The 21,580-nt window shown below is 42.6% G+C and overlaps 1 protein-coding gene across 6 annotated transcripts in view; it reads left to right on the top strand.

Annotated features, from left to right (window-relative positions):
• LOC118387449 (erbin-like) overlaps positions 1-21,580 on the top strand; it is a 135,601-nt gene that overhangs the window by 56,034 nt on the left and 57,987 nt on the right. For all 6 annotated transcript variants that reach the window (XM_035775825.1, XM_035775826.1, XM_035775821.1 and 3 more), the window contains 7 exons: positions 54-171; positions 10,775-10,853; positions 11,992-12,081; positions 13,929-13,985; positions 17,828-17,891; positions 18,378-18,452; positions 20,660-20,804. In XM_035775825.1, coding sequence (XP_035631718.1) covers positions 54-171; positions 10,775-10,853; positions 11,992-12,081; positions 13,929-13,985; positions 17,828-17,891; positions 18,378-18,452; positions 20,660-20,804 — 628 coding nt within the window. The remainder of the gene's footprint in view (positions 1-53; positions 172-10,774; positions 10,854-11,991; positions 12,082-13,928; positions 13,986-17,827; positions 17,892-18,377; positions 18,453-20,659; positions 20,805-21,580) is intronic.

Below are 21,580 nucleotides of genomic sequence, written 5' to 3'. Positions count from 1 at the left end.
TCTCTATGTCTCTCTCTCCCTCTCAATTTCTCTCTGTCTCCCTCCCATCATAGCAACTGTTCAACTGCCAGATGCTCCACCGGCTGAGCATGCCAGACAACGACCTCACGGTGCTGCCCGCGGCCATCGCCAACCTCATCAATCTCAAGGAGCTGGACGTCAGCAAGAACAGTAAGCAAAATGACCACTGAATGACTACAATGACCACTCTCAATACAAGAGTATGACCAGAATGACCACTCTCTCAATACAAGAGTATGACCAGAATGACCACTCTCTCAATACAAGAGTATGACCAGAATGACCACTCTCTCAATACAAGAGTATGACCAGAATGACCACTCTCTCAATACAAGAGTATGACCAGAATGACCACTCTCTCAATACAAGAGTATGACCAGAATGGTTTTGTTGTGCACTTTTAAGAGTTGCAGTCTACCCCTTTTCCCTTTAGAAGGTAGTATTTATGTTCAGAATAACTACTGTCTCATCTTCACCATTTACTTTAAGGCTCTCCAAAGTGGACAACACATTCAACAACAAAACCTAATACACACAGTCTAGTAAAAGAATGGGATGAGAATATATAAGTATAAAATATATGTATGAGCAGTGACAGAGCAGCTAAGATGCAATAGAGAGTAAAGAATAGATAGTGAAGGATACAGTATATACATGAGATGAGAAATGCGAGATATGTAAACATTCTTAAAGTGGCATTATTAAAGCGACTGGTGTTCCATATATTAAAATGGCCAATGATATCAAGTCTGTAGGTAGGCAGCCGCCTCTCTGTGCTAGTGGTGGCTGTTTAACAATCTGATGGCCTTGAGATAGAAGCTGTTTTTCAATCTCTCTGTCCCAGCTCTAAAGCACCTGTACTGACCTCGCCTTCTGGATGGAAGCGGGGTGAACAGGTAGTGGCTCGGGTGGTTATTGTCCTTGATGATGTTGTAGGTGTCCTGGAGGGCAAGTAGTTTGCCCCTGGTGATGCGTTGTGCAGAACGCACCACCGTCTGGAGAACCTTTTGGTTGTGGGCGGTGCAGTTGCCGTACCAGGCGGTGACACAGCCCAACAGGATGCTCTCAATTGTGCATCTGTAAATGTTAATGTTTCAGCCTTCTGAGGTTGAAGAGGTGCTGTTGCGCCTTCTTCGCTACACTGTCTGTGTGCCTGGACCATTTCAGTTTGTCGGTGATATGTACACCGAGGAACTTAAAACTTTCCACCTTTTCCACTGCTGTCCTGTCGATGTGGATAGGGGGGTGCTCCCTTTGCTGTTTCCTGAAGTCCACAATCATCTCTTTTGTTTTGCTGACTGAGTGAAAGGTTATTTTCTTGACACCACACTCCGAGTGCCCTCACCTCCTCCCTGTAGGCTGTCTCGTTGTTGTTGGTACTCAAGCCTACCACTGTAGTGTCGTCTGCAAACTGTCAGATTGTCAGAGATTAATGGTTCAGTAATAGTTCAAGACTGTTCCACCGTCTCTGGCCTAGTCTCACGTGCCAGACAAAGAGAGCAAACAATTCATGCCAGAATGAAGTGGAAAAGCCCTGCACTTGGATTCTCAAAGTTTGTTTTAAGTCTTTTCAAGTACCTATCTGCAGTGGGATGTTCCGTCTATTTAACTAATTGCACCTTACTCTCCATCTTGTTGTCAATGGAAATTACTGAAACATAAAACATTTGTTTAGATTAAATTATTTAAAAAGTATCCCTGCATCGGTTACACAAACTCTCCAATCTCACGTTGAGATGATTTAAAACAAAGAAAATCTAGTGCCAATACCACACAAAAGTTCTGTTTCACCATACCTTGATTTAAACACAATAGTAGATCACACAACTGACAAACCCTTATGTAATAAACTAAGGAAGTCAAGACGGGACAAGTCACACTTCAAAATAAATACTGTATGCTAGAATATCTAGGCCTTGCACTACCATAAAACAACTATGGCCAAATCTCAGATGACACCATAGACCATGTATAGTATAATGTAGGGATTTGCACAGTAATTAAAATACCTTGCGTGAGTATTTGTTTTTGAAAGAAAATACATTTTAATGTTAGTAAATTAAAATATCCATGTGACATTGTTACATAGAAGTATATACTATGCCATTTCAAATTATTAACTTAATAAAACAACAAACCTTTCAATGTAGTTTTTATGATGTGCACGGTGCGGCACTTAAAAAAGACTGGTAGCCGTCTGGTAAAAATAACTTGTTTTTTAAACTACAGAAAAATGGTGCATGCATATGTATTCACCCCCTTTGCTATGAAGCCCCTAAACAAGATCTGGTGCAACCAATTACCTTCAGAAGTCACATAATTAGTTAGATTGCACACAGGTGTACTTTATTTATGTATCACGTGATCTGTCACGTGATCTGTCACGTGATCTGTCACGTGATCTGTCACGTGATCTGTCACGTGATCTGTCACGTGATCTGTCACGTGATCTGTCACGTGATCTGTCACGTGATCTGTCACGTGATCCCAGTATATATACACCTGTTCTGAAAGGCCCCAGGGTCTGCAACACCACTAAGCAAGAGGCACCACCAAGCAAGAGGCACCATGAAGACCATGGAGCTCTCCAAACAGGTCATGGATAAAGTTGTGGAGAAGTACACATCAGGGTTGGGTTATAAAAAAGTATCAGAAACTTTGAACATCCCACGGAGCACCATTAAATCCATTATTAAAAAATGGAAAGAATATGGCACCACAACAAACCTGCCAAGAGAGGGCCGCCCACCAAAACTCATGTACCAGGCAAGGAGGGCATTAATCACAGATGCAACAAAGAGACCAAAGTTAACCCTGGAGGAGCTGCAAAGCTCCACAGCGGAAATTGGAGTATCTGTCCATAGGACCACTTTAAGCAGTACACTCTTTACGGCTTTACGAAAGAGTGGCCAGAAAAAAAGCCATTGCATGAAGAAAATAATAAACAAACGTTTGGTGTTTGCCAAAAGGCATGTGGGAGACTCCCCAAACATGTGGAAGAAGGTACTCTAGTCAGATGAGACCAAAATGTTGCTTTTTGGCCATCAAGGAAAACGCTGTGTCTGGCACAAACCCAACACCTCTCATCACCCGAGAACACCATCCACACAGTGAAGCATGGTGGTGGTAGCATCATGCCACGGGGATGTTTTTCATTGGCAGGGACTGGGAAACTGGTCAGAATTGAAGGAATGATGGATGGCACTAAATACAGGGAGATTCTTGACGGAAACCGGTTTCAGTCTTCCAGAGATTTGAGACTGGGACGGAGGTTCACCTTCCAGCAGGGCAATGACCCTAAGCATACTGCTAAAGCAACACTCTAGTGGTTTAAGGGGAAGCATTTAAATGTCTTTGAAGGGCCTAGTTAAATCCCAGACCTCAATTCAATTGAGAAACTGTGGTCTGACTTAAAGATTGCTGTACACCAGCAGGAACCCATCCAACTTAAAGGAGCTGGAGCAGTTTTCCCTTGAAGAATGGGCAAAGATTCCAGTGGCTAGATGTGCCAAGCTTATGGAGACATATCCCAAGAGACTTGAAGCTGTAATTGCTGCAAAAGGTCGCTCAACAAAGTATTGATTTTGGGGAGGTGAAAGTTATGCATGCTCAAGTCTTGTTTTTTTATTTTCTTATTTCTTGTTTGTTTCACAATAAAACATATTTTGCATCTTCAAAGTGGTATGCATGTTGTGTAAATCAAATGATACAAACCCCCCAAAAATCTATTTTAATTCCCTGGTTGTAAGGAAACAAAATAGGAAAAATGCCAAGGGGGTGAGTACTCTCGGAAGGCACTGTATGAAGCATTGCAAGATGGAATACAATTTTGGTATTTAAAGTTAGCGAAATGAGGAGGAGACGGCTGTTGTTTTCTGAATGGGTTTGTGGAGAAAGCACAGCATGTGGCCTAAATTAGCCTAGCTAACTATAGCTGACTAGCTTCTTTAGTCTACTCCAGTCAAGACAGGCACTGTTATGGGATGATAAATAACCTTGTGGCTGCTACAAGTTAGCTAGTCTTGGCATCGCTTTCTCCCTCCGTCTGCTCACTACACACACCGCTCTCAGCCATCCGCAGCTTCAGCAATAGCGCACCAGCCTCTTCAGATATCCCAGCTCTGCAGATTTTGCTGCGAAGAGACAAAGTCATTAGATCATTTATTTTCGTACTGTCCATATGTAGCTTGTTTTTGGTCTTGTGTTCAGGAATGGCTGAAGAATTGAAAAATTTACCTGGGGTTAACTCTGCAAATAACACTGCTGGGTGATCTAAAAAGTCATAGCCAATCGATCAATAATATAATATTTTTAGCAAACAACTGTAATTTACAATCTGTAGACACAATGACAATAGAAAGGTTGAGAACTTTTGTGAAACATCACAACACAATTTAACAATATATGGCAAATATAAATCAGAACTGGATGGTGTTCAGAGATATCATAGCTGGGAGGGGTTAAGGGGAGCTGAAGGGTGGCACAAAAAAATAACAAAAAACAAGATAACTAATGTAAAATATACTGTGTCTGTAAAATGTATATAGGTTCAGAACTTTTGTGAAACATCACAGCACAGTTGAAAAAATATGGCAAATGGAAATCAAAACTGGATGGTCTTCAGAGATAGATAGGGAGGGGTTGAGGGAAGCAAAATGATGGGACTAAAAACAAACAAAATATAGCTAATGTAAAATATATTGTGTCCGTAAAATGTATATAGTATATTAGTACAGTGCTCTTTCGAAAGTATTCAGACCCCCTCATATTCATCCCCACAGCATGACGCTGTCACCACCGTAGGGATGGTGCCAGATTTCCTCCAGATGTGACTCTTGGCATTCAGACCAGAGAATCTCCTTTAGGTGCATTTTGACAAACTCCAAGCGGGCTGTCATGTTTCTTTTACTGAGGAGTGGCTTCCATCTGGAAATTCTACCGTAAATGCCTCATCGTTGGAGTGCTGCAGAGATGGTTGTCCTTCTGGAAGGTTGTCCCATCTCCACAGAGGAACTCTGGAGCTCTGTCAGTGACCATCGGGTTCTTGGTCACCTCCCTGACCAAGGCCCTTCTCCCCTGATTGATCAGTTTGGCAGCGTGGCCAGCTCTAGGAAGAGTGTTGGTGGTACCAAACTTCTTCCGTTTAAGAATGATGGAGGCCACTGTGGGGACATTCAATACTGCAGAAATGTTTTGCTACCCTTCCCCAGATCTGTGCCTCCACACAATGTCTCGAAGCTTTATTGACATTTCCTTTGACCTCGTGGCTTGGTTTTTGCTCTGTAATGCACTGTCAACTGTTGGACCTTATATAGACAGGTGTGTGCCTTTCCAAATCATGTCCTATCAATTGAATTTACCACAGATGGACTCTAATCAATTTGTAGTAACATCTCAAGGATGATCAATGGAAACAGGATGTGCCTGAGCTCAATTTCGAGTCTCATAGCAAAGGGTCTGAATATTTATGTAAATATGTTATTTCTGTTTTTTCTTTTTTATACATTTGCAAAAAAAAAAAATATTATGGGTTATCGTGTGTAGATTGATGAGGAAAATGTTTTATTTAATCCCATTTAGAATAAGGCTGTAATGTAACAAAATGTGGAAAAGGTCAAGGGGTCTGAATACTTTCTGAATGCACTGTATAAGCTGGAAGTAGAAGCCTAAGTGTTGTTGTCCATTAGTTTACTCCAGTTAGGGGAGGGGTGGTAGCGTTAAGGAAAAATAATAAAGGAAAATATTTATTTTTTAAATATATTTATAATTATATATTTTTATAAAATAAATATAAATGGGGTATTGCAAATGATGCAGACAATTACACTGATAGAATCCACAATCTATTTGCAATATTAAAGCTGATCCACCCCTGGAAAAAAATCTAATTGGGCACCAGCCTCCCTCGTGCAGCAGTGCTCAGTTTAAAAACATACGGAGAAATAAAAATACATGTATTTCGAATGTCCGGATATCCCAAAAATTAATGATATTATTCAAACCCCGGTCCCAAATATAAGGTGCTACATTTGAATACTAGTTCACTACATAGGGAGTAGTGAAGGGTTCCCCAACTGGAGGCCCGTGAGTTTCTTTATTTTACCCCCCAAGTTTTTATATTGGGCATAAAAAACTAAAAACACCAGAAAATCAGCTCCAGGTGATTTTAATTTTGGACATCTGTTCCAAAGTATTCCCATGAATAATAGAGAGATATGTGATCGTATACAAATGTATGGAAGGTTTAAAATTACTATATTTTAGTCAAATATTTAATATGTTTGGGCTTCTTGCGGTTAATTTGCAGTCTACAAGTGATTTGTAATTATGTTCTGCTCTCCTGGCCATCCACTCAATAATAAATCAGCCAGAGGTTGACTCTAGTTGATGATCCCTAGAAGGAGGGTGTCATTTGAGACTGAGCCAGTCCTAGCAAACTGAATGAAGCTCCCCAGAGCGGTCTCTCACCCCCAGTCTAATGCAAGAACTGCTCTCTGCTAGTTGTCAGTGTGAGAGAAAGCACATGTATGTGTGTGTGGACAGCTACTACATTGATCAAATGGGATTCTCACCAAATAAGGGTTTACAGACATTCTCTAAGCTAGATTCTAAAACTGCAGAGTAGCATGGCCAGGAATTTACTATGACTATTTATTAGTTTTGTTTTTTACATTTTGTTCACTTCATCTTGCTAATGTAAATGCGGAAATAAGTATCAGATATCTGAAAACCACTAGAACGTTACCACTGCTGTGTGAGTAAAATGTAATGTCATATAGGCCTAGCAAACAATTCCAAAATAATCAGACACCTGTTCATTTGGGCGCTGTTGAATTAGATTTTTAAAGAATTGTGCAAAAGTCAGGTCCCTTCAGATTGCTGTGCTTGTAGACATTGCCTCGTACTGCCTTTATTACAATTATTACATCCTCTCTGATGGAGACCAAGACGACTTGTTCCCTGGGAAGGATCAGAGTCCAGGCTCAGTACAGCTGAGTGGCACACACACACACTCACACAAACACAATTTTCTGTTCTACCGCTCCAGGGCACTGAGTGACACAGACAGCCAAAGAAGTAGCAAAGAAAGAAAGGAATACATCTGACTCTGAACTTTAGTCGAGGCGAAACCATATCGTTTGTTGTTCTCCACTTGGTTTGTCGTGTCCATCCACATCAGTAATGTCCGTAACAGGTTAATCGAACCAAGAGTTTGGAAGGTCTGGGGAATTTTTATTGACTGATTACTTTTATAGAAGCTTACCCTCCTTCACCCGGTACTCAGGGCTAAGTGTTGTGAACACAAAACAAAGTAAGTGGAAATTAATCTTGAGACTTGCTCACAACCCGCCCCCTGTGGTTGAGCGGCTGTTTTGGTGAGAACTCCCAGACACTCTTTCAACTTCTGTCTGCTAATGGGTCACCTCTTAGAGCACTCAGCTCTGAGGTTGTTTACAGAGGAAAGGTGCAGCCCAGGAGCTCTAACGCACATTAATCTACATACAAAGAATAATGACCAAGCGAAAACAGGTTTTAGACATTTTTGCACAAAATAATTTATAATACATACAGTTGAAGTCGTAAGTTTACATACACTTACGTTGGAGTCATTAAAACTCGTTTTTCAACCACTCCGCAAATTTCTTGTTAACAAACTATAGTTTTGGCAAGTCTGTTAGGACATCTTCTTTGTGTATGACACAAGTCATTTTTCCAACAATTGTTTACAGACAGATTATTTCACTTATAATTCACCAAGTTGCCTGTGCCTTTAAACAGCTTGGAAAATTCCAGAAAATTATGTCATGGCTTTAGAAGCTTCTGATAGGCTAATTCACATAATTTGAGTCAATTGTGAAGTACCTGTGGATGTATTTCAAGGCCTACCTTCAAACTCAGTGCCTCTTTGCTTGACATCATTGGAGAATCAAAAGAAAACAGCCAAGACCTCAGAAAAAATATTGTAGACCTCCACAAGTCTGGTTCAACCTTGGGAGCAATTTCCAAATACCTGAAGGTATCACGTTCATCTATACAAACAATAGTATGCAAGTATAAACACAATGGGACCACGCAGCCGTCATACCGCTCAGGAAGGAGACGCGTTCTGTCTCTTAGAGATGAACGTATTCTGGTGCGAAAAGTGCAAATCAATCCCAGAATAACAGCAAAGGACCTTATGAAGATGCTGGAGGAAATAGGTACAAAAGTATCTATATTCACAGTAAAACGAGTCCCATATCGACGTAACCTGAAAGGCCGCTCAGAAAGGAAGAAGCTACTACTCCAAAACCGCCATAAAAAAGCCAGACTACGGTTTGCAACTGCACATGGAGACAAAGATCGTACTTTTTGGAGAAATGTCCTCTGGTCTGATGAAACAAAAATAGAACTGTTTGGCCATAATAACCATCGTTATGTTTGGAGGAAAAAGGGGGAGGCTTGTAAGCCGAAGAACATCATCCCAACCGTGAAGCACGGGGGTGGCAGCATCATGTTGTGGGGGTGCTTTGCTGCAGGAGGGACTGGTGCACTTCACAAAATAGATGGCATCATGAGGTAGGAAAATTACGTGGATATATTGAAGCAACATCTCAAGACATCAGTCAGGAAGTTAAAGCTTGGTTGCAAATGGTTCTTCCAAGCGGACAATGACCCCAAGCATACTTCCAAAGTTGTGGCAAAATGGCTTAAGGACAACAAAGTCAAGGTATTGGAGTGGCCATCACAATGCACTGACCTCAATCCTATAGAAAGTTTGTGGGCAGAACTGAAAAAGCATGTGTGAGCAAGGAGGCCTACAAACCTGACTCAGTTACACCAGCTCTGTCAGAATGAATGGGCCAAAATTCACCCAACGTATTGTGGGAAGCTTGTGGAAGGCTACCCAAAACGTTTGACCCAAGTTAAACAATTTAAAGGCAATGCTACCAAATACTAATTGAGTGTATGTAAACTTCTGACCTACCGGGAATGTGATAAAATAAATAAAAGCTGAAATAAATCATTCTCTCTACTATTATTCTGACATTTCTCATTCTTAAAATGAAGTGGTGATCCTAACTGACCTAAGTCAGAGCAAAAACCAAGCCATGAGGTCGAAGGAATTGTCCGTAGCTGCCTGGCCAAACTGAGCAATCGGGAGAGAAGGGCCTTGGTCAGGGAGGTAATGGTCACTCTGACAGAGCTCCAGAGTTCCTCTGTGGAAATGGGAGAAGCTACTAGAAGGACAACCATCTCTGCAGCACTCCACCAATCAGTTCTTTATGGTAGAGCGCCCAGACGGAAGCCACTCCTTAGTAACAGGCACATGACAGCCTGCTTGGAGTTTGCTAAAAGGCACCTAAAGGACTCTCAAGACCATGAGAAACAAGATTCTCTGGTCTGATGAAACCAAGATTGAACTCTTTGGCCTGAATGCCAAGCGTCACGTCTGGAGGAAACCTGGCACCATTCATGACCTGGCCAGAACCATCCCTACAGTGAAGCATGGTGGTGGCAGCATCGTGCTGTGGGGATGTTTTTCAGAGGCAGGGACAGGGAGACTAGGCAGTATCAAGGGAAAGATGAACGGCGCAAAGTACAGAGAGATCCTTAATGAAAACCTACTCCAGAGTGCTCTAGATATCAGACTGGGGTGAAGGTTCACCTTCCAGCAGGAGTGGTTTCGGGACAAGTCTCTGAATGTCCTTGAGTGGCCTAGCCAGAGCCCTGACTTGATCCCGATCAAACATCTCTGGAGAGACCTGAAAATAGCTGTGCAGCGATGCTCCTGATCCAACCTGACAGAGCTTGAGAGGATCTGCAGAGAAGAATGGGAGAAACTTCCAAATACAGGTGTGCCAAGCTTGTAGCCCAAGAAGACTCGAGGCTGTAATCGCTGCCAAAGGTGTTTCAATAAAGTATTGAGTAAAGGGTCTGAATACTTATGTAAATTAGATTTTTACGTTTTTAAAACAATAATAATACATTTTCAAATATGTCTAAAACCTGTTTTTGCTTTGTCATTATGGGGGATGGTGTGTAGATTGATGAGGGGGAAAAACAATTTAATCCATTTAAGAATAAGGCTGTAATGTAACAAAATGTTTAAAAGTTGAAGGGGTCTGAATACATTCCGAATGCACTGTATATGTTCACAGAGCTCTCCTGCTGTAGAAAAGCTCTCGGACATGCTCTCATTATCCCCTGTACATATTATTTGTCACTGTCATTTTCTTGTCACATCATCCTTTTGTTTTCTTACTTTTTGATCCTCTGTCCACCACTTATTGAATCTTCCTGCTTTACAAAGATTGGGGACAATCTTTGAAATTGGAGGCCTAAATGGTCAATTATGGTGTACAGAACTAGAACTGTATGTTCTTTGTGTTAACGCATTACATGTAGGTTCTCATCAGTATATAATTAAACAAGATCTATATGTTATTATTATTATTATTATTATTTATTATTATATGTTAGCCTACTACCTTTTGATAAACATTAGGCCTAATTACGTACCTTCATATATATGCTACTGTAGAAGCCATAGATCATCCAGTTTAATAAGAAAGCTGGGGTTGAATGTGGGACATGGAAAAGATTAAGTAAGTTATACAATTTTGAGTTGATATTGCTCTTTGATCTAGGAGATATGAAGATGTTTCATCTTGCTCTGTGGCATATCCCCCAGGAATGGTAACCCATGTTTAAATAATTAAACGGCTTATATGTTGACATGCTGTAATTGTACATCTGGTTTATGTTCTAGGTATCCAGGAGTTTCCAGAAAATATCAAGAACTGCAAAGTCCTGGCTATTGTTGAAGCAAGTGTGAATCCCATCTCCAAGTAAGTTTGGTACAAGTTATTTGAAGTCACACCTGTATATTTACCTACACATGCATAGGGTACGACTCTGCCTTGGTATGTTAAACCCCTAAGGTTAGACCGTTCACTAAATGGTGATTATATTGTTCTCACGGATCTATGCGGCAATCTTACCTAAATGTTTTCTCTCTAATCGCTCTTGCCAAATAGGATTTTAATTTGAGTTGTTAATACCACTGACAATGAGCAAAGATCATATTCAAACCAAGATGTATCGAACAAGGATAATGCTTGGGAACTATAAACAGTTGGCAGACATTTACTTTCTTTTCATTACTAAGATCAGATTAACGCTATTGTTCCCTTTTTGCTTGGCTCCTGTGCCATATTTAGCCTAGAATTGATACCATAATTCCTCTCTTTTTACGATGCTAAACCTAAAGGCCCAGTGTGGTCAAAAACATGATTTACCTGTGTTTTATATATAAATAATACTGTGAAATTTTGAAAATTATGATAATGCCCTTTTAGTGTAAGAACTGTTTGAAAAGACAACTTTAAATTTCAGCCTGTTTTGGTGGGATGCCATTTTGGCCTGCCTGGCGACATTAATTAATTTATAGACCAATAAGAAAGAGAGTTCCAAACCTCTCTGCCAATAACAGCTAGCTTTCGGTTTTCTCTCTCCTAAGAAGCTATTTTTGTGTCTTTTTGACCATTTTTATTTAAAATAATCACAGTAAGGTACTTAATGTTCCCCATAAATGATTTGATATTGATATAAAAACGGCTGCATTGGGCATTTAACACCCTCAGCGGGCAAGGTAATAAACCGATGCAACTGGTTCTCATGGGAAATGGAAAGATCCTGTGACTTTACTTCCTCTTATGGACGTTAACAAGGCGACACCCCATCTTAACTCCTCCACATTTATGAATTGGTTCGAAAGTGCAGAAGAGAACCTTCCCCTGACCAGTTTTATTTTTTTCTCTTCAGGACCAGAAAGAATCGCCGCTCAGGCGTTTATTTTACGCCTGCTCCGTTAATTAGACCTTTAATTACACCTATTGCTTCAGTATAGTTTTTTTTGTCTGTCTCCTTGATGATGTTAGTGATGAGGCTAGTAATCTGACCATGTTGCTCCTGTCTCCCCTGCAGGCTCCCAGAGGGTTTCACCCAGCTCCTCAGCCTGACACAGCTCTACCTGAACGACGCCTTCCTCGAGTTCCTACCAGCCAGCTTTGGCAGGTAAGATGTCAGACAATCTATCAAACACAATTCATATATATGAAATATGAATACAAATAAATATTTGTATACAGATATTTTGCACAACCACCATTACCCAGGCCTAAACTCTCATAGAGCAAACCTCAAAACAAATACTCTGTATTTGTTGGCCTATTTGTACATGCAAGGAAGCAGGCAGGTATTGAAATTGTGGGCATGGGGTATAATGATATCTCTTCGGGTCAGTAAGAATAGCACGATCAGGTACTGTAGGTAATTTCCTCGAGACAGGAAGTCTTACAGTGATGTTGGAATGTCAGGCATGAATCTCATCTTCCTTATCTCATCTTCAGAGTAGGGGAGCTTAACCTCCCCATTGAAATGCTTTAAACTGGGAAAAGCCTGATGTCGGGAGAGTGTGTGTTTGTGTGTGCGTGACATTGCAGTGTGACATTATAAGTCAGGGGAACCAGTGTGTGAATGCAATGTGAAGTGAAAGTTTGAGATAAAATCAACTGCTACAACCATTTTTTCCACCAATTGCTTCAACTCTCACCATGGCCTAAAATGAACACCCACTAAATGCAGGTAGATTTTGGCATTGGCTGCTAAGAATGTATATCTAATTCAGAAGCCACGTTGGCAGGTGGTCACACTCAGAGCTCTATAGTGCCAGCATGTATTAAAATAGTCAAAAGTCAAGTATAGACACACGTGCGAGTTGTGCTTTATAGCTAAATAAATGCTGCAGTAGCTGTTTTCAAAGTATTTCTGCCATTTAGTTTCATATCTTGTAATGCACAAAGAAATATGAATCATAACGTCATCTACCTAAATGGTCACCCCAGCCAGCACAGCCTGGCTGGGGCACAGTGCGCACTGTGAGTGAATGCTGAAAGATTTGTTTTTAGAAGCCATGCGCACAGGCATAAAATTGTCTAACTACTGATGTAAGACTTTATCCTGGTGTTTGTCTATATATTTGGATTGTTTTGTTCACAAGTTAGGTTGTTTTTAAATGCTTGAGTTTGCTTCCAGTACTGCCGAAGAGCATGACCTCATTGGCCTCTACTCGTCAGATTCTCACAGCCACACATGAAGACTTGAGTGGCCCAGTTACCATGGTAACCTTAAAGGGGCACATTTTAAAGGGGAACATTTTTGTCCCATCTGTGATATTTTGGTTTGACTCAGGTCACAAAATATTAAATTGAGCAATATACCACATTACTTCTTACTAGTATTGCATCCCTTGTTTTGGAAACATTACTAAGCATGCCATTCTGTTTTTTGTGTTTTTTTGCTGTAATTAATGCAGAAAAAAAAATTGGTCTGACTTTAGGCCCTGACTCCCACTCCTGACTCCCACACACTCCATTACATCTCCCCTGTCTCTATAGACTCACATTTTTATCATATGATGGTTCTCTCTCGTGGTAAAGGTCACAACTTTATTTAAACCATAGTATTTATGTCATTGAAAATAAGAATTTGTTCTTAACTGACTTGCCTAGTTAAATAAAGGTAAAAAAATATATATATATTTTTTAAATACGGTTGAGTGCGTATACATAAATCGTCTGGCAGGAAACCATGCTCCTGACCCTATGTAGCTTTTTCTTGGGCTCAATTTCCCCACGTTATGGCTGAATCACGAATGGGTTTCAAACTAGTTGTGTGGAATCTAGAAAAACATATCTGTAGGACTCTCATCATTGGCCAGACCCCAGTGATCCAGCCCCAGGAAAACCTTTTGTTTTGTGTCAAAACCATCCAGTAAAATGACACTATCCCTGAAGGCTGAGTATCAACATTGAGTGTTATGTCATTGACTTATATTCTCTGTCTCTCTCCCCCTCCCTCAGGTTGACTAAACTGCAAATCCTAGAGCTGAGAGAGAACCAGTTAAAGATGTTGCCAAAGTAAGTTGTCCCTGTTTCACGTGTTGTTTTCCCCACATCAAAGCCCTTACAGACCTCACTGCTCTGAGTCCCCAGACAAACAAGAGGTGGCTCTTTGTGAGCGACCTTGTCTCTCTCTCTTCCCTAAGCACTCTTGCTTTCTCGGTTTGTTTCTCTCTCATCGTGTTTCTCTGTGGCATTGAATTCCACTGTGTTATATAAGAGTGCTACCTCTGTTGCGATCTGTGACAGGTTTTATAATCCAGAGTACTCAGACTGTAGCTCATGTTCCATTTCACTTTTGAAAGCCTCCACTACCTACCTACCTCTGTGTGTATGTGTGTTCACTGCCCAAAGAATCCATTGATTATGAAGGGGATCCTGAGTGCTGCAGGTGGTTTTGGAGTCTCATCTCTTTCTGTCATGCTCTTTCTTGTTGTCTTTCTCTTTCCCCTTCGCTCTTCCCCTCTGCTCTCTTTGTCTCATTTCCCCTCTCTCTTTCTTTAACCTCTGTCTCTCTTCTCTTGATAATATAATAATAATATATGCCATTTAGCAGACGCTTTTATCCAAAGCGACTTACAGTCATGTGTGCATACATTCTACGTATGGGTGGTCCCGGGAATCGAACCCACTACCCTGGCGTTACAAGCACCATGCTCTACCAACTGAGCTACAGAAGGACCTTTCTGTGTCTAATTGATGCCCGTCTATCTTGGTCCATTTCTCCTGTTGTTCCCTAGCTGGCTGGTCCTCTATGCTCTGTGTGTCTATGAGACAGCAGCCAGGCCTGTTAGGGTCCGGTGCTCTGACAAACAGAGGCCTAATGGCCAGGATGGATGCCAGAGAGATGCAAGCATCCCAGTGATATAAATAAACACAAACACACACAAATTGCAAGTGCAACACACACAACTGCCCGTATGCACCCCCCACACACTCATAACAACACTCATCCTACCCCAGACACTTTTTGACAACAGCACCGTCGTGCGTTCCTCACTAATTTCTCTGGCACTCTGTACAGACCCCAGTACTGAGCACTCTGTACTGACTCCAGTGTCTCTGAAAGCAGCTTTGAAACGGAGCCTGGCACTCCTCCTAGCCTGCCAATCACAAGGCAGGAATGTTCCGACGCTGGCGGACGCTCAGCGTGCTATCACCGTCCGAAAATACTGCCGTGTTTTTATATCCAACCCAACATTTATTACGACGGCAACCCTAGAGGTCGCCGTGAAACCGCCTGGTTGTTTGGTTATTCAGACGGAAAGGTATACATGGTATGGATTAAAGGGTGATGTTTTGAGGAGCAGCGAAGACGAAACAGCCTCCACAGGGGGAAGAGCATTACTGTTAACCCCCAGTACCGAGCAGTGTTTGGTTTGACTGGGAGTCTTGAGGACTCGGGCTGTGTCCCAAATTGCAACCAATTGTCTATATAGTGAAGCACTTTTGACCGGAACCCTATGGGCCGTGGTCAGAAGTAGTGCACTATAAGGGGAAAAGTGTGCCATTTGGAAACTAACCTACAGGTTCATCCCCACTGAGAAATGACTTAGCTAATCTGTTCCCAAATATAACCAAGCCCTTCGCCATTCTTTTCTTCTATTTATCTATTGTTTATTTCCCCTAGTAGTAGCTGTCATATTAAATAATTAGCCGAACACACTTCTTCTGATATTATAGGTTGTGTTTAGACTCTGTTGTTTGTCTAAGTAACACTTATATGTATTATCATGTTTTGTGTTATATAATGGTCATTCATGTTGTAATCATCATATAGCATCCAGCTCTCCTATATCTGTGGGTCTACACAGCATGTCAGCGAAGTGTGGGATAGATGTTGAAATTAACCTTGATATAATGGCTGACCTCACGGTTGTTATATCACCCATCAGTATTATATCACCCATCAGTATTATATCACCAATGGTATTATGTACCAAAGCCCTGTATGGGTACTTCACAGGAGTGTGCACTTGTACAAGGACACTCAGATTAATGCCACATAGAGGGACAGGGACTCATGCATTGTATTATGCTCCTGGAGTCCCCTGGTTCTTCCTCTCGTGGTCTCTAAGCTCTCCCCATCCAGTGTGCACTTTAGTGTGTGTGTGTGTATGTATGTGTGTGTGTGCGCGCGAGAGAGCATTAATGGGTAGAGGAAAGGTCATCTCTGAGTCATCGCTGTAGGCATCTGGGCCATCAGAGGAGAGGGGAATTGAGTTGTTTACCCTTGTGGTGATGGTTTGAGTGTACATATCCTTAGACCATTGACAGAATATCCCTTTTTATCCTTACATCTCATTGTCAACTACAATTGACAACTGTGTGGCCAAGCACAACTCCAACACCATCATTAAGTTTGCTTACGACACAACAATGGTAGGCCTGACAAAGAGATGATCGTGGACTACAGGAAAAGGGGTACCGAACCGACCCCCGTTGACATCGACGGTGCTGAAGTGGAGCGGGTCGAGAGTTTGAAGATCCTTGGTGTCCACATCACCAACAAACAATCATGGTCCAAACACACCAAGACAGTTGTGAAGAGGGCACGACAGTTTTTACACTGCTGCTGCTCGCTGTTTATTATCTATGCGTTGTCACTGTACCCCTACCTACATGTACAGATTACCTCGACTAACCTGTAGCCCCGCACATTTACTCGGTGCCAGTGTACCACCTGTATATAGCCTCGTTATTGTTGTGTAATTTTATTGTGTTACTTTTTATTTAATATTTTTTACTTTAGTTTATTCAGTAAATATAAATGCTTATGATTTCCCCCAGACCCGAAGAGAAATCTGAAAATCTATTGCTGACAATTTGTTAGAAATCAATGAAACTCAAAGCAAGCCTGGATATGGAGAAAAGTGTTAGACCAACATCACGTCCATCCTTATTTAAAGAAAATATTTTTTTTTTCTTATTGAATATCCAAAACATACAATATACTTGCAGTGAAGCCACTCAACAACTACAACACCACAGTCATCCAACAGACTCCCATTCAGAGCAACACAGAGAAGCATCCAGGGTCAATGTCCTGCTCAAGGGCATGTCGACAGATCCCCCCCCAAAAAGTAAAATGTATTCCATTCTCCACTCCCAAGAACCCCCCCAATGCACCAACAACCAAGAAAATGAACTCACGAGACAAAAGAAAACAGAAACAATGTGAAGGGGAAAAAAGGACAACTAAAACCATAACAGCAAGGCCAACTTTATATGTTTGAGTGCATGTCTGACACTATTTACATGTGTGTATATGTGTGTATTTGAATGAGAGTGTGTGTATATGCATGTGTACAAACACCTGCTCAGCCTCAGGCAAACCAGCATTCGCTGTAAAAACACTGCCCCTCAGTGTCATTCAAACGTTTTATAATTTTTTTTAGACTTTATCTTTGAACTTCATTCTATCTCTCGCCCAGCAACTCCACTCCCACCTGTCTCCAATTCCACATCCCAACCCTGAACAAACGTCTTTGCCATGTCGTTAAATTCTTCATGCCCCCCTGGTGTAACAGAACCGTCTGAGTATCTGTGTGAAATGTTATGCTGCTTTTTGCTGTGATGAAATCGGCCTTAAATGTGTGAGAGTGAAGCCAGGGCTGGAGACTGCTATAACAGGCCATGGGTGATGTACCACATGAAGCAGTCTTTTAAGAAACTAGACTACGGGGACACTGTTTGTGCGCACACACACACACACACACACACACACACACACACACACACACACACACACACACATGAATGAGCACACAAATGCTGCTGTTGTGGTTGACTCCTTGTATTCCCAGCTCCTTTGCTCAACATCAATCTCTTTCTCTCTCTCTTTCGCTTTCCCTCTGCAGAAGCATGCACAAGCTCACCCAGCTGGAGAGATTGGACTTGGGGAGTAACGAGTTCACTGAAGTGGTGAGTGTCTGTCTGTCTTTCTGTCCTCCCAAGGCTGAACCTCAGTACTCTGAAGTGAGTGTCTTCATCTCCATCTCCCCATCTTCGTTCACTGATCTGGAGATAGAAGACAGGTGACAGCAATATGGAGACAGGCCCTACGGGGTAACCCGTCTGCTTCTCTCAGGTCTGTGTGGAGTTGGGAAATTAGTCAAGAAGAGGTCACTTCAGACAGAGAGACTGTATGGCTAATTGTAGGGCTAATATGCAATTATTCCTGTATGGTTGTAAATTAATTGATCTAACATTTCTCTCCCTTACCGTCTCTCTATGCGTGTGTCTCTCTCACTCGCTGTCTCTCTCTTGCTGTCTTGCTGTCTCTCTGTCACGTTCTCTCTCCATCTCGCTGTGTCACTCTCTGTGTCGCTCTCTGTGTCGCTCTCTGTGTCGCTCTCTGTCTCGCTCTCTGTCTCGCTCTCCCTCTCTTTCTCTCTCTATTTTTTCCAGCCTGAGGTATTGGAGCAGCTCACTGGAATCAAAGAGTTGTGGATGGATGGAAACAGACTGACATTCCTACCAGGGGTAAAATGATGAACTGCCATTCAACTCCCTATAGGCTTAGTCTTCCTGTTTAGTGCCTCGGCTTTCATAGTGTCTGTCCTGTCTTCTCCTACCTACAGTATGGTGATGAGTCATTCCCCCAGGGCTGTCATTATAAATAAGAATTTGTTCATAATTAACCTGCCTGGTAAAATTAAGGTAAAATAAACTGTTTTGATCAACATTGCTTTGTTCAAGCTAACATATTATATTATTATAGACGTGAACGATGACGATAATGCAATGGCAATGTTATGAAGTTGTAATCATGCCTCTGTTGTACTCTGGGTAGTTTTGCTGCATGACCATCGTAATAAGATTAATGTCATGAATGACAAAGCCACAGACCAATTAATCTGTTGATTCAACGTCATTCAGTGATAATTCAAACGATTGTGTTTTGTTATTGTTCGTTGTCAGCACAACTTCTGTTGCGTACGGTCTCTCGCTCTCGCTCTCTCTGTCTCTCTTTTCCCCTCTGTCCCTCTCTTTCTTTCTCATGGATATGCCAAGCTTGTTTGGTAAATAGGTCATTATTAAAGCATTAGCGCGCCGCTAGCATTTTGACAGCACCACCACCAACCCCGCAATTATAGGCTATTCCTCTGTTAAGATTACTGAGTTCTACCTGGCCTCAATGCAGAACATTATAAAAAATATATTAAAAAATTAACAATGCCTAAGAACGGTGATCTGTACACAGCATTTCACTGCGCTAGTGTTTGAGGCGGGGGGGGGGGTTGCAGGCTTTCGGGTTCCTGTGTTCAGATTGGTCAGTCCAGGGGTATTCCTGTGTTCAGATTGGTCCGGCCAGGGGTATTCCTGTGTTCAGATTGGTCAGGCCAGGGCTATTCCTGTGTTCAGATTGGTCAGGCCAGGGGTATTCCTGTGTTCAGATTGGTCCGGCCAGGGGTATTCCTGTGTTCAGATTGGTCCGGCCAGGGGTATTCCTGTGTTCAGATTGGGCCGGCCAGGGGTATTCCTGTGTTCAGATTGGGCCGGCCAGGGGTATTCCTGTGTTCAGATTGGGCCGGCCAGGGGTATTCCTGTGTTCAGATTGGTCCGGCCAGGGGTATTCCTGTGTTCAGATTGGGCCGGCCAGGGGTATTCCTATGTTCAGATTGGGCCGGCCAGGGGTATTCATTCCTGTGTTCAGATTGGGCCGGCCAGGGGTATTCCTATGTTCAGATTGGGCCGGCCAGGGGTATTCCTATGTTCAGATTGGGCCGGCCAGGGGTATTCCTGTGTTCAGATTGGGCCGGCCAGGGGTATTCCTGTGTTCAGATTGGGCCGGCCAGGGGTATTCCTGTGTTCAGATTGGGCCGGCCAGGGGTATTCCTGTGTTCAGATTGGGCCGGCCAGGGGTATTCTTGTGTTCAGATTGGGCCGGCCAGGGGTATTCCTATGTTCAGATTGGGCCGGCCAGGGGTATTCCTGTGTTCAGATTGGGCCGGCCAGGGGTATTCCTGTGTTCAGATTGGGCCGGCCAGGGGTATTCCTGTGTTCAGATTGGGCCGGCCAGGGGTATTCCTGTGTTCAGATTGGGCCGGCCAGGGGTATTCCTGTGTTCAGATTGGGCCGGCCAGGGGTATTCCTGTGTTCAGATTGGGCCGGCCAGGGGTATTCCTGTGTTCAGATTGGGCCGGCCAGGGGTATTCCTGTGTTCAGATTGGGCCGGCCAGGGGTATTCCTGTGTTCAGATTGGGCCGGCCAGGGGTATTCCTGTGTTCAGATTGGGCCGGCCAGGGGTATTCCTGTGTTCAGATTGGGCCGGCCAGGGGTATTCCTGTGTTCAGATTGGGCCGGCCAGGGGTATTCCTGTGTTCAGATTGGGCCGGCCAGGGGTATTCCTATGTTCAGATTGGGCCGGCCAGGGGTATTCCTGTGACTGTTTTAACCCCTCGATGTAATTCCAAGTTGAATTAGCCCCGTCAGCCTCAAACCTCCCCGTTTCTCATTTCAGTAGAGATCAATGCCCTATATATAGCCTAGTGCTAATCCCACCTCATTTGTACTTTCAAGGGGACCTTAGAGATTTGTCAATAACAGTAAACAATATCTAGAAAGGAAAAATACACAAAAGACATTACTATCTCAATGGAACGTAATTTAATAAAGGATTCTGTGTGTGTGTTTGCGCGTGTCTGTGCCCCTGTGTGTTTGTATTCATACCCGTGTGTGATCTCCAGATGCTAGGCACTCTGAAGCAGCTGTCCTACCTTGACATCTCCAAGAACAACCTGGAGATGGTGGACGAGCAGATTTGTGGTTGTGAGAGCCTGCAGGACCTACTGCTTTCTAACAATGCACTCACACAGCTGCCCGGATCCATAGGTGAGCAGCTACGTACACACACGCGCACACACACCCACAGACTGGCACAAATACTGACACTCACACAGACACACACACCGAGAGACTGACACAAATATGCATGCACAAATACACACACTAAGTGCCCATCTCTTTACCCCATAATAAAGTCTGTTTGATGTATGCCCAGTGACCAGACATAGGGCCACTGCATCTGTCGTGCCAGCTATTGTGTGTCTAATGAACAGGTTGGTTGTTATTCTGAAGTGAAGAGAAATATTGTCTGTAATATAATTTCCTTCTGGAATGAATGGCTCAAATATACTGTGTATTCAGAAAGTATGCAGAGCCCATTACTTTTTCAAAATGTTATTACGCTACAGTTTTATTTTCAAATTGAAAAAAAAATACTTTTTTTTCTCATCAATCTACACACAAAATCCTATAATGGTTTTTAGACATTTTTGCAAATGAATTACAAATAAATATCACATTTACATAAGTATTCAGACCCTTTACTCAGTACATTGTTGGCAGCGATTACAGCCTCGAGTCTTCTCGGGTATGACCCTACAAGCTTGGCACACCTGTATTTGGGAAGTTTCTCCCATTCTTCTCAGCAGATCCACTCATGCTCTGTCAGGTTGGATGGGGAGCGTCTCTGCACAGCTATTTTCAGGTCTCTACAGAGATGTGCAATTGGGTTCAAGTCCTGGCTCTGGATTGGCCACTCAAGGACAGTCAATGACTTGTCCCGAAGCCCCTCCTGCGTTGTCTCGGCTGTGTGCTAAAGGTCT

The sequence above is a fragment of the Oncorhynchus keta genome, chromosome 9 (genome assembly GCF_023373465.1).
Source record: "Oncorhynchus keta strain PuntledgeMale-10-30-2019 chromosome 9, Oket_V2, whole genome shotgun sequence".
NCBI classification, from domain to species: Eukaryota; Metazoa; Chordata; class Actinopteri; order Salmoniformes; family Salmonidae; genus Oncorhynchus; species Oncorhynchus keta.
The sequence above is the reverse complement of the archived record's forward strand: the minus strand, read 5'-3'. Positions and strand labels throughout refer to the sequence as shown.